Source organism: Delphinus delphis, chromosome 1 (assembly GCF_949987515.2).
Source record: "Delphinus delphis chromosome 1, mDelDel1.2, whole genome shotgun sequence".
Classification (NCBI taxonomy): Eukaryota; Metazoa; Chordata; class Mammalia; order Artiodactyla; family Delphinidae; genus Delphinus; species Delphinus delphis.
The window spans coordinates 141,925,496-141,939,784 of NC_082683.1; the positions used below are offsets into that span (position 1 = coordinate 141,925,496).

General features: G+C 39.5%; 1 protein-coding gene across 2 annotated transcripts in view; it reads right to left on the reverse strand.

Moving 5' to 3' along the window:
- Positions 1-2,751: 2,751 nt before the first annotated feature.
- Positions 2,752-14,289, reverse strand: part of KCNK2 (potassium two pore domain channel subfamily K member 2) — a 164,356-nt gene continuing 152,818 nt past the window's right edge. For both annotated transcript variants that reach the window (XM_059994806.1, XM_059994815.1), the window contains exons 7-8: positions 5,982-6,333; positions 2,752-5,460 (exon numbers count right to left, since the gene is read on the reverse strand). In XM_059994806.1, the coding sequence (XP_059850789.1) occupies positions 6,016-6,333 (318 nt within the window). In that variant the 3' untranslated portion in view covers positions 2,752-5,460; positions 5,982-6,015. The remainder of the gene's footprint in view (positions 5,461-5,981; positions 6,334-14,289) is intronic.

Genomic DNA, 14,289 nt, shown 5'->3' on the forward strand with positions numbered 1-14,289 from the left:
GCACCTCTTATTCAGAGGCCTCCTTATTGGGGCCTCAACTGAGGTACTTTTCTTCACTCTGACTCAGTAACTCTCCACTGCTAGCTCTTCTCCCTTCCCTTCTGCCTCAGCCTTCCAGGACCATAAACAGGCAAGAGCCTTTTTGTCCAGGGCTCCTCTCCACCGAGACATTCCCTCCATCTGTGCTGCATGTCCATGTCCTGCCATCTCCTAGAAAGCAGACATTTAATTGGCTTAGTATTTCTAGTGATTGGCACATTAAAAGCTCTTGAAAAATGCTGACTTGGTAAACCATGAACAGAGTAATATTTTCTTTGTGCATACAAGGTAATCACTGAAGAGATTCATACACTTGGCTAATCAGTTTGCATATATCTAGACCTTGGCAATATTAAACTTTCTCAATGCATGCATAAACTCTTAATTGTTGCACCTGAGAAACAAAATGGGTTAGATAGATATCCTAATAGTATCTGATGCTATCTTTCCATCTCTAAAATACTTGGGTAATGATAAAATTTGAGTCTGCACCAGATATTACCACTTACTAATGCTCATTTAGAATTTTTAATAAAACTCCGAAAACATAGTCTAATATCAATAACATTTAAAAGTCTAAAATGTTTTTTAAACAAAATAGGTAGTATGATAAAAATTGTCTACACACTACTCTTTCTTAATTGTATAGTGTAGAAAGAGATACCATCTACGAAAGTCAGGCATCAATGGGATACAAACTAATGTTTACTCTATGAGTTGATTTCAAAATTATACCATGTAAGTGACTAATACTCTCAGTTGGATACAGTTCAAGATGTACCCAATAATGGATTTCTTCCCAGACTGCTTATAAATTTAAGCATGAAAAAGCTGAATTTCATTTGGCAAGGATAATGTGCATTTAGCTTTCTACTAATAAAAGGCACCCATTTCCTAGTATTAGCAAATATGATTTACACTTAATTTCTAAACAAATTTTCAGGATTAAATTATAATTGAAAAGCTTTGATAGTATCTATGGGAAGCCAAAATTTGAAAGTGAAAATAATGAAACCCTTGTTTAGAACAAGTAAGAGTGTATAATGACAAACTGCAAGTCTCCTTAGTTGAAGAATTGGTTTTGATTTTTTTATATACAATGAGTAACTAGTACCAGCCTGTCAGTTAATAAGAGAAATATTTGTATCCCATTTACTACTAAGCCAGTAGAAGAGGACAGATAAATGTTTGCAGAGCTGAGAAAATGTGGGATATTTATACTGCAGATGGTTACAATAGTTAAGTCCCTGTTTTTATCTCCATTCAGTTATTCATCATGTATTTTTTGAGCACCTACTATATGTACTTTGCTAGTATTTGGAAATAAAAGTACTTTAGTGAGCGAAAACAAATGAGTTAGATTCTAGTGGGAAAGATAGATGATCAAGAGGAATAGTGATGAATCTAATCATAAACAGGGAAATAAACAGGGTTTTATAGAGTGTATTATAAAGTTACCTGAATTGGAGTCAGGGAAAGCTTATCAGAGAAATTGATACGTAAGCTGAGTTATGAAGAATGAGGAGGATTTTGTTAGGTGAAAAAAAGTTGAGGAGGAAAAAGAGAGCAAGCATTCCAGGCATAACTTCATAGAAAAAGACAAATCCACTGGGGCTGGGATACAGAGAGGTAGAGAGTGATACAATATGAGCTCAGAGAGGATGGTATAAGGGAGGCTAAAAGAAGGCCCATCTGAAGGATTCTGGTCTTATTCCTAAAGAAATGAAGGACAATTAGTGGATTTGAACTGGACAGTAACATAATCAGATTTGCATATGAAAAAGACCACTCTTTCATCTGGAGCAGAGAATGAAACAAAAGCAGTTAATAGAAGGGGGAGTATGGCGGTGGCTTGGATAAAGGTTATGACTTTGTATAAACTCAAGACACATTCAGGGTGCAAGTCAATATGTCTTGGTGATAGGTGGGTATGGGGGAAGGAGAGATGATGACATCAAAGATGACTTGCCCAACCAAATGGACGGTGATGCCATTTGCTGAAATAGGTGACACCTAAGGAGGCCCAGATCTGGGGAAAGATAATGAGAGTCTTAGTTATGCTGAGGTGCCTTCGAGAAATGGAGATATCCAACTGGAGTTAGCTAGATGAAGATGGAGCTCAGAGAGAAATCCAATCTGAGAGGGCAAAAGAAAAAGAATAAAGACCAGGCAGCGAGTCTTTGGTGAATGTACAGAAGTACTTTGGAAAAGAATGACAGATAAAAAGAAAACAACATAGCTGTAAACTGAGACGAGCATAACACCGTGAACATATTTTATAATGCTAATCCTAGGAGAATAACAAATGTTTTTATGAATATTAGAAATAGTATAAACTGGGGCTTAGTGAACAAATGGTGTTGAGTCAAACAAAAGAGCAGAGTCAAAAGTCCTGGTTATGGGAACGAATCCCTGCCTTTTAGGAAGGGGTAGCTGAGATCTGGGAGGGGAAGTACCATGTGTGAAACAAAAGCTGTATAATCCTTTGAGGTGGGGTGGGATGAAGGAGGCCCGTGGAGTTATGAAGATGCCCCCTTATTAAGATAGCCACAGTAAGTTACTGCCAAAAGTTTCTACCAAAAGTAACCAGGTTACTCCATACCATCTCAGAACCAACAGATGAGCATGCGCAAGACCAGTAAGTTTCTCTGGAAAAGAACATTTAAGTAAAGTCATGCTGAAGCAAAAATCATATATTAATTTTAATGCAGTTACGAGTATTCAAATAGAGACAGCTTTTACTTTACACAAAAGCAAATTTATACTCACACTTTGATAAGGAATGCAAACCACAAATAAGTTATGATTTTACTAGAACAGCAAACATTTTTCTTTAAAGGAAAACAAAAATAGTCCTAGGCATAAATAGCTATCTCAAGTCTTCAGAATGTCTAAATATTTTTTTCTGGTGTTCAATGTAAAATTAGTCTGAACTTTTGGCGTTCAGAATCAATGAATTCTACAGATTGTTTTATACAAAGTGAGGTGGGATTTAGTCCTCCTTTTATGTCATGTTCCTTAGAATTTGAGAAAAAGACCAAGCCTTACACCCTTCTCTCATTTTTTTTGACGGCCAAGACAAATTATTCAATTCCTTCTTGGCTTTAGAAGTTTCACTTTTTCCTGTATTGCAAGAGTGAAATATTATTGAAAAAAAAGGCAGTGTCACATGAACTATGGCAGCAAAGTACATAGATTTATGTAATAAATTAATAGAACTCCAAAACAGTCATTTTAAATTTACTAGTTGTAAGGTGGATAGAAAGCCTTGTCTAGAATCCATGTCTAAGATTCCAGATCAGACAGGTTCCTGATCCTTGCTGGGTTTGGTACTTTTTATTTTCCCAAATATCCTTCAGGGCAAAACTACTCATTCTTAAACTGGTCCATTGAAAAAATAAACTCATAAACTATGTCAAAACCTTTGTCAATATTCTCTCCACAAGAAGTAAACAGAATGAAACTTGAAAAAATAAAATTGATATAATACACACACGTTTCCTTAGATTTTCCCCAATCTATCTTAAGGATAATGCTGGGGATCAGTTTTAGGATATTTACTGAGTATCAAGGTGCCTGGGAATGAATAAATAAATTTATGTAAGATACTGACAAGGTATGTAGTCCAAATATTGGGGGTATGAGGTTTAGAAGATTAGTTGGCAACTACCTTCTTTAGGCTTCAACACTGCCAGGATGTTTGACTTTTCCTACAAAAAACATTCAGGTGCCCATGTTCGGCATTCCAATTACTTCAGTGTCAAGACAAGGCCTAACAATGATTTAAGATATTGATATAATATAATTTAATAGAAACCATCTTGAATTTATATGCTCTTTAAAATATCATATTTTAAAAGTGAAATATCAGGGTTTTACTTTTGATTAACAGCCACCAAGAAGAACATCTGCATGTATTTAACAAGGGTAGTAATACTGCATCAAAAATATTTCTTGAATACTGCGAACAAAGGAGCCACAAAAACTCAGCATAAGTGGAGTTCTGGAGTTCTGCACAGCCAGAATCAGATCTAAATCCTCAGCAGCAAGCAGGAGACTCAGAAAATGCCGACTTTAATTACAAACTTTATTTGTCAATACAATTCACAGTTTATACATGGTGCATTCCACCATATGAACTTTCAGAACAGTTATTGAGGAAGTGGGTGTAGCTTTCCTTCTAAAAGAGCCTGACTTTCTAAAATTTTGGTTAGAATTTTTTAAGTTTATAAAAGTACCTTCAACAAGTTAACTGAATATTTACATTTCTAGCTTAAATTTAAACTTTGGAAAATAAGCATCTATTAAGTTTTTTTTTTTTTAAGATCCTGGGTTTATTTTTTAAGACCCTAATCTGAATGCCACTTATTCAGATACACCCCCTGACCCCCAAGAATAAAAGTAATGTTTTGCAATTATATTTAGGGAAATCATTTTCTTTCTGCATTTTACAAATTATATTTACAATGTACAGCAGATCTGTGTATGAAAATAAAAGAAAGAGTAGCAATCTACTAGGTGCCTTTACTGAATTTCTTCTGAATCTTGAAAACATCCAAAGAGTTGCAAGATATAAAATTAAACTAAAGAGGATTAACAGCCTTTTCTATCTTTAAAAAAAAAAAACTCTCAAGATTTAAATTGTGCTATAACAGCTTTTTCTCTAATGTCAGAGATGAATTATGCCTGCAATCTGCATTTTTCCATGTGCAAAATCACAGTGATCCCAGTTTCAACTCTGCTCTCACACTCAGCCACAACTCCAGAGGTACACCCACAGAAGGTCAGGACTGTGCCCAGCTCTGCCTCCTACATTCCCGCCCCTCATCTGGCAGAAGTTACCCAAGGAAAGAAAATGATATGAGCTTTTCATACATCAAAAAGCAAATAGATGCTGGCAGTACAATGTTTATTAGCAAATGCTTGTAACACATCGTTTTACTGTCTTCTTTTCATCCAAATGGCAATTCACACCAACTGTCTAAATTCGCCTTCAAGAATACCCATTTTCATAGTTTTGTCAGATCATTTATGTATATATATGGATATATATATATATGGCTTTCCTTCTTCCACTGTTAAAAGATGTATATATAGTTAGTCAAAAATGATAAATTTTAAATACTGCCAGGAAAAAAGGGACTGATTGAGAGCAGTCAGTTTTACTGGCCTGGTAATAATTACACTGTATATATGTACCATTGGTACCTGAGTCAAATAAATACTCAGAGGGGCCGTCTTTGCACCTCATTTCTCTGCAGTGCCTTTAACGCTAGGGTTTCTGAGTGTTGCTTCAATGTCCATCTAATTTGGCATCTAGTCCTTCTTCGGGCATCATCACTCCGGTCATTTTACACGCTGTTTCCAGCAAGGTATGGTATTCAAACAGGAGTTGTGGGGTAAAGGACTGCGGAGTTGAGCCTAGGGGTGGGGCGGGGAAGGAGAAACCACACATTAGCTAGAGAGGTTCTGTTTCTTTGTAAGATAAGGCACTGACAGAAAATTTCTTAGGTAAAAGGCTGCATAAAAGAATTTCTTGCCATTTACAAAAAGAAATGTTGTCATCCATAAATGGTCCATAATCTAGGCTCAGTTAGGTAGACCCTGAAAAGTTAAGGACTGATCCCTCAAAGCTACATTATTACCGGAAACAATTATAATTCATTCTGAGGCCTTTTGGCACATTTGGAAAAGAGAGAGGAAAACAGTCTGGGCACAAAAAGGCATCAGACATTGCTTGTTTTATTCCACTGGTCAAAGAAAGTGGACCATTCAACAAGAATCATCAAAAAGATAGTGCTGGCTCAGAATTCAAATTCTCTTGATGGTAGATGACCATGATAGGTGTATCTATTTTTTTTTTTTTTTTCCTTTTTGGAGCTCATGCACAATTTAAAAAACGCTACCGACAACAGTCAAAAAGAGCATATAGAAGTCCTCACCTATGGCTATGCCTAGGGCTCTTCAAAGAGAGGGCTATTTAATGTTCTCAATAACAGCAATTTCCTCGCCTGCACAGTGTGGCGTCAATCCGTTCAAATAGATACTTTCAGTTTTCAGTAAGGGAGGCAAGACATCCCTCTCGCTGGCGAGGTGGTTCACTGACAGGGTCCTCCTACAGGGAGTCAGCTCCTGGTTGTGGTTTCCAGCCAGTTCTGCGGAGAGCTTCCGCTTTATGGAGGTGGCACGCTGGAACTTGTCGTAAATCTCCACACTCAGCCGCCTCCTGGTTTCCTTGAATTCGGCCGTGACGTTGGCTGTCCACTCAGCAGCATGGGCTCTGAACTCTCCCACCTAGAACATGCACGCAGAGAAATGACAGAGACACCAACAGGACAGTCAATGTTTTGTGTGCTTTACCTTCCGATCACTGTATTTGGAGGTTTTGAAAAGAACATTGTAGACTTTTGTAATATGAGAGGTCTGACAATTGAGGTACTTAGGCAAGTTGTGAGGAAGAAGCTTCCATTTTATATAGATATGACTCTAAAAATGAATCTGTGAGCTTAAACTCTATTAACCAAATTATATTAGAGGTACTAGATGCCCTTGTTTTGGGAAACAAATCCTGTCATCGAAACTTCTGATCAAAATGCAATCTCTAACTTTTTAAAGCTCTGTTTCTTTTTTAATCTGTAATTTAAAGAAGTATTTGAATGTAGAGAAGGCAATAAGACATAGGAGAAGCAGCAAGACAGGGTAAAAGAGCCTGGAGTGTGAACCCAGGTGACCTGGTTGGTTCTCATAGAGGTGATGCTGTTTGCTCAGGATATAAACAGAGATTTTAGAGAGCAGAAATGGTGTGTGCAAGAACTTTGACTCCAACCCCACACTGGTCATTTAGGAATCCTCTATTTACTAAATAAGCAATAAAATACTTTGTTTCTGATTCCAGGGAAAGCAAATAAACAAGGCCTGGCAAGTTCATTTTGAGGCCCATTGGAGAATGATTAAGTCCAAGGAATAGTTTCTCAATGAATGTTTGTGGAATTAGTGAAGTTAACCTGTCTGAGCTGCCATTTCCTCAGCTGTGGAACAGGCATCTTCACAGCACACACCTAGCAGGATGGCTGGGTAATACACTTCAACTGCAAGAGCCTATCACTGTATAGTTATCATTGTGGCCTTTGTTTGAGGTTGAAGAAAAAGACATTGCCAAGTGCTAAGCGTGTGCATACTGTTTTCTTTGACCTCTTTAAAATTATATCTGCACCTTAGTGACCTGAAACAGAATAATGACCCATCCCATGGGAAACTTTATAATCTTTTTCGTAACCAACTAGAATTTAATAATCTAGGATATCTCTTAGAATAATCTCCTAACGTGGAACAACTCCCCCATTCCCTATTGCTAGCACTTCTGCTCTTGGATTAGGGAGCTCCACAGAACTCAATTTTTAAGTGAAATGGGCTCCTTTTTACCTGGCAAGCAAATAACTACTGCTTTGTTTTGTCTTATTTTTATCTCTGTCGCTTTTTGTTTAAAATTTGGATGTGATCAGAAACTGATGGTTTCTGCTACAGTCTGAACGTTGGTGTCTCCTGAAAATTCATATGTTGAAATACTAACTGCAAAGGTGATTATATTAGGAGGTGGGGCCTTAGGGAGGTGCTTAAGTCATGAAGTGAAGCCTTCATGAATGAGATCAGCACTCTTACAAAAGAGGTTCCAGAGAGATCCCTCACCCCTTCCACCATGTGAGGACACAGTAAGAAGGCTCTGTCTACAAACCAGGAAGAGTCCTCACTCTGTCATGTTGGCACTGTGATCTTGAATCTCTAAAACTGTGAGAAATCAATGCTGTTTATAAGATCCCCAGTGTGTGGTATTTTGTTATAGCAGCTTGATCGGACAAAGTTGGGTTCTAAATATTTATACTGAAAATCTGATTTATAAGAGAGCATATGTATGTACGTCTACTTCAACATGATGTATACATGCACTCGGATGGTCATAGATATGTTTGTGTGTATGTGTGTGTACGAAAACTGTTCAAATATCCTTAGAAGGTGGCACATGGCAGACCAACTCTTCCTCATCCATCCATAATCACATACATGCACACATTTGATGATCTACCTTTATTTTATAAAGGTCTTTTATTTCCCACTTGTATTGACCTAGCAAGAAATAATTGTTTGTTTTCTGGGTCTGGTTCTGAAAAAAGCAAACTGGAAAAATGAGAACTTCGTGGCATGCATAACTGGCAAGATCAAGCATTCCTTAATCACTGAGGCAACTTAAAGGGAACTTGCAGGGAAAGAAGTACTAAATTTATAGTGATTCAGCCTGAAGATTCTTACTGTTCCCATAAGGGACCGTGTATGACTGTACTTAGCTCTAAAAGCAATTATTGAATGTTTAATTCTGCTTTGGGGGGACTCTCTGGTTAGAAAAGTATAGGCAGTATCAGTCAGTGGTAAAAAAATGCTGAATCACTCCAAATGCACTTATAAGTAAACCCTCCAACTGTTGATATTCTTATTCTATATACCTAGCTGTCTTTTTGATTAGACTAAGCATTCTTGAGTTTGGAGTCTATACTACATTCGTTGGTGTATATAAAACATCTAGTGTCTGGCATAGAGAAGGCACTGAGTAGAAACTTGATGAATACTATCAAGAAAGTTTCAAAATAATATTTTAACATAAACAGTTAAGAGATTCAGTTGTTTCTCTACCAGTTTCAATTTAATTTTAAAGATGGAAAATTGCAGCCTGCTTAAAGATGGTGCAGAAACACAAAGAGAAAACCTGATTAATATGGTCTTGAACAATACAGTTAATCATTGTCCAACATGTTATTAAATTCTTCTAGTTTACAGTACAGATAATCCTGAGCAGTGTGAAATTTGCTATTTTATTTATTTATTTATTTTTTTTTTGTGGTATGCAGGCCTCTCACTGTTGTGGCCTCTCCCGTTGCAGAGCACAGGCTCAGCGGCCATGGCTCGTGGGCCCAGCCGCTCCGCGGCATGTGGGATCTTCCCAGACCGGGGCACAAACCCGTGTCCCCTGCATCGGCAGGCGGACTCTCAACCACTGCGCCACCAGGGAAGCCCTGAAATTTGCTATTTAAAATAAAACAGTAGGAGATCTTCAAGACTGCAGAGGAGTAAGATGTAGAGATCATCTTCCTCCCTACAATACATCAGAAATACATATACACGTGGAACAACTCCTACAGAACACTGACTGAATGCTGGCAGAAGACCTCAGACTTCCCAAAAGGCAAGAAACTCCCTGCGTACCTTGGTAGGGCAAAAGAAAAATGAAAAAACAGAGAAAAAAGAATAGGGATGGGACCTGCACCTCTGGGAGGGAGCTGTGAAGGAGGGAAAGTTTCCACACACTAGGAAGCCCCTTCACTGGTGGAGACGGGGGGCGGAGGGGGAGCTTCGGAACCACGGAGGAGAGTGCAGCAACAGGGGTGCAGAGGGCAAAGCAGAGAGATTCCCGCACAGAGGATCGGTGCCGACCAGCACTCACCAGCCCAAGAGGCTTGTCTGCTCACCCACTAGAGTGGGTGGGGGCTGGAAGCTGAGGCTCAGGCTTCGGAGGTCGGATTCCAGGGAGAGGACTGGGGCTGGCTGTGTGAACACAGCCTGAAGGAGGCTAATGCGCCACAGCTAGCCGGGAGGGAGTCCAGGAAAAAGTCTGGACATGCCTAAGAGGCAAGAGACCATTGTTTCGAGGTGCACGAGGAGATGGATTCAGAGCACCGCCTAAATGAGCTCCAGAGATGGGCGCGAGCCGCAGCTATCCGTGCAGACACCAGAGACGGGCATGGGACACTACGGCTGCTGCTGCAGCCACCAAGAAGCCTGTGTGCAAGCACAGGTCACTATCCACACCTACCCTCCCGGGAGCCTGTGCAACCTGCCATTGCCAGGGTCCCCTAATCGAGAGACAACTTCCCTGGAAGAACACACAGTGTGCCTCAGGCTGTTGCAATGTCACACCGGCCTCAGCCGCTGCAGGCTCACCCCACATTACGTACCCCTTCCTCCCCGCTAGCCTGAGTGAGCCAGAACCCCCTAATCAGCTGCTGCTTTAACCCCATCCTGTCTGAGTGAAGAACAGATGCCCTCACGTGACCTACATGCAGAGGCAGGGCCAATCCAAAGCTGAAACCCAGGAGCTGTGAGAACAAAGAAGAGAAAGGGAAATTTCTCCCAGCAGCCTCAGGAGCAGCAGATTAAATCTGCACAATCAGGGCTTCCCTGGTGGCACAGTGGTTGAGAGTCTGCCTGCCGATGCAAGGGACACCGGTTTGTGCCCCGGTCTGGGAAGATCCCACATGCCGCGGAGCGGCTGGGCCCGTGAGCCATGGCTGCTGAGCCTGCGCGTCCAGAGCCTGTGCTCCACAACAGGAGAGGCCACAACAGTGAGAGGCCCGCGTACCACAAAAAAAAAAAAAAAAAAAAAATCTGCACAATCAAATTGATGTTCCCTGCATCACTGGAATACCTGAAGAGACAACAAATTATCCCAAAACTGAGACGGTGGACTTTGGGAGCACTGTACTTCTGAGCCATGTGGCTGACAGGGTCTTGGTGCTCCAGCCAGGTGTCAGGCCTGTGCCACTGGGTGGGAGAGCCAAGTTCAGGACATTGGTCCACCAGAGACATCCCAGCTCCACATAATATCAGACGGCGAAAGCTCTCCCACAGATCTCCATCTCAACGCTAAGACCCAGCTCCACTCAACAACCAGCAAGCTATAGTGCTGGACACCCTATGCCAAACAACAAGCAAGACAGGAACACAAAACCACCCATTAGCAGAGAAGCTGCCTAAAATCGAAATAAGGTCACAGGCACCCCAAAACACACCACTGGACGCAGTCCTGCCCACCAGAAAGACAAGATCCAGCCTCATCCACCACAACACAGGCACCAGTCCCCTCCACCAGGAAGCCTACACAACCGACAAAACCAACCTTAGGCACTGAGGGCAGACACCATAAACAAAAGGAACTATGAACCAGCAGCCTGCGAAAGGAGACCCCGAACACAGTAAGTTAACCAAAATGAGAAGACAGAGAAGCACACAGCAGATGAAAGAGCAAGTTAAAAACCCATCAGACCAAACAAATGCAGAGGAAATAGGCAGTCCACCTGAAAATTCAGAACAATGATAGTAAAGATGATCCAAAATCTTGGAAATAGAATGGAGAAAATACAAGAAACATTTAACAAGGACCTAGAAGAACTAAAGAGCAAACAATGATGAATAACACAATAAATGAAATTTAAAATTCTCTAGAAGGAATCAATAGCAGAATAACTGAGGCAGAAGAACGGATAAGTGACCTGGAAGATAAAATAGTGGAAATAGGGCTTCCCTGGTGGCGCAGTGGTTGAGAATCTGCCTGTCAATGCAGGGGGCACGGGTTCGAGCCCTGGTCTGGGAAGATCCCACATACCGCGGAGCACCTGGCCCTGTGAGCCACAACTACTAAGCCTGTGCGTTTGGAGCTTGTGCTCTGCAACAAGAGAGGCCATGATACTGAGAGGCCCGCACCTGCTTACCGCAACTAGAGAAAGCCCTTGCACAGAAACGAAGACCCAACACAGCCAAAAATAAATAAATAAATTAATTAATTTAAAAAAATAGTGGAAGTAACTACGGCAGAGCAGAATAAAGAAAAAAGAACGAAAAGAAGTCAGAACAGCACAGAGACCTCTGGGACAACATTAAATGCACAAAATTTCAAATTATAGGGGTCCCAGAAGAAGACGACAAAAAGAAAGGGACTGAGAAGAGATTATAGTTGAAAAATTCCATAATATGGGAAAGGAGATAATCAACTCCAGGAAGCACAGAGAGTCCGATACAGGATAACTGCAAGGAGAAATCGCCAAGACAAATATTAATCAAACTATCAAAAATTAAATATAAAGAAAAAATATTAAAATCAGCAAGGGAAAAGAAAATAACAGCAAAGGTCAATAAAACTAAAAGCTGGTTCTCTGAGAAAATAAACAAAATTGAAAAACCATTAGCCAGACTCATCAAGAAAAAAAGGGAGAAGACTCACATCAATAGAATTAGAAATGAAAAAGGAGAAATAACAACAGACACTGCAGAAATACAAAGGATCATGAGAGATTACTACAAGCAACTCTATGCCAATAAAATGGACAACCTGGAAGAAATGGACAAATTCTTAGAAAAGCACAACCTTCCAAGACTGAACCAGGAAGAAACAGAAAATATAAACAGACCAATCACAAGCACTGAAATTGAGACTGTGATTAAAAATCTTCCAACAAACAAAAGCCCACGACCAGATGGCTTCACAGGTGAATTCTACCAAACATTTAGAGAACAGCTAATACCTGTCCTTCTCAAAGTCTTCCAAAATATCGCAGAGGGAGGATCACTCCCAAACTCATTCTACGAGGCCACCATCACCCTGATACCAAAACCAGCCAAGATGTCACAAAGAAAGAAAACTACAGGCCAATATCACTGATGAACATAGATGCAAAAATCCTCAACAAAATACTAGCAAACAGAATCCAACAGCACATTAAAAGGATCATACACCATGATCAAGTGGGGTTTATCCCAGAAGTGCAAGGATTCTTCAATATACGTAAATCAATCAATATACGTAAATCAATCAATTAACAAATGAAGGAGAAAAACCATATGATCATCTCAATAGATGGAGAAAAAGCTTTCGACAAAATTCAACACCCATTTATGATAAAAACCCTCCAGAAAGTATGCGTAGAGGGAACTTACCTCAACATAATAAAGGCCATATATGACAAACCCACAGCCAACTTCATTCTCAATGGTGAAAAACTGAAACCATTTCCTCTAAGATCAGGAACAAGACAAGGTTGTCCACTCTCATCACTAATATTTAACACAGTTTTGGAAGTTTTAGCCATAGCAATCAGAGAAGAAAAAGAAATAAAAGGAATACAAATCGGAAAAGAAGTAGTAAAGCTGTCACTGTTTGCAGATAACATGATACTATACATAGAGAATCCTAAAGATGCTACCAGAAAACTACTAGAGCTAATCAATGAATTTGGTAAAGTAGCAGGATACAAAATTAATGCACAGAAATCTCTCACATTCCTATACACCAATGATGAAAAATCTGAAAGAGAAATTAAGGAAACACTCCCATTTACCATTGCAACAGAAAGAATAAAATACCTTGGAATAAACCTACCTAAGGAGACAAAAGATTTGTATGCAGAAAACTATAAGACACTGCTGAAAGAAATTAAAGATGATACAAATAGATTGAGAAATATACCATGTTCTTGGATTGGAAGAATCAACATTGTGAAAATGACTGTACTACGCAAAGCTATCTACAGATTCAATGCAATCCCTATCAACTGTGGCATTTTTCACAGAACTAGAAAAAATATTTCACAGTTTGTATGGAAACACAAAAGACCCTGAATAACCATAGCAATCTTGAGAAAGAAAAATGGAGCTGGAGGAATCAGGCTCCCTGATTTCAGACTCTACTACAAAGCTACAGTAATCAAGATAGTATGATACTGGCACAAAAACAGAAATATAGATCAATGGAACAGGATAGAAAGCCCAGAGATATACCCACATACATATGGTCACCTTATTTTTGATAAAGGAGGCAAGAATATACAATGGAGAAAAGACAGCCTTTTCAATAAGTGCCACTGGACAGCTACATGTAAAAGAATGAAATTAGAACACTCCCTAACACCATACAGAAAAATAAACTCAAAATGGATTAAAGACCTAAATTTAAGGCCAGACAGTATAAAACTCTTAGAGGAAAACACAGGCAGAATACTCTATGACATAAATCACAGGAAGATCTTTTTGACTCACCTCCTAGAAAAATGGAAATAAAAACAAAAATAAACAAATGGGACCTAATGAAACTTAAAAGCTTTTGCACAGCAAAGGAAACGATAAGACCAAAAGACAACCCTCAGAATGGGAGAAAATATTTGCAAACGACGCAAGTGACAAAGGATTAATCTCCAAAATTTACAAGCAGTTAGTGCAGGTCAATATCAAAAAAACAAATAACCCAATCCAAAAATGGGCAGAAGACCTAAATAGACATTTCTCCAAAGTAGATATACAGATTGCCAACAAACACATTAAAGGATGCTCAACATCCCTAATCATTAGAGAAATGCAAATCAAAACTCTAATGAGGTATCACCTCACACCAGTCATAATGGCCATCACCAAAAACTCTACAAACAAAAAATGCTG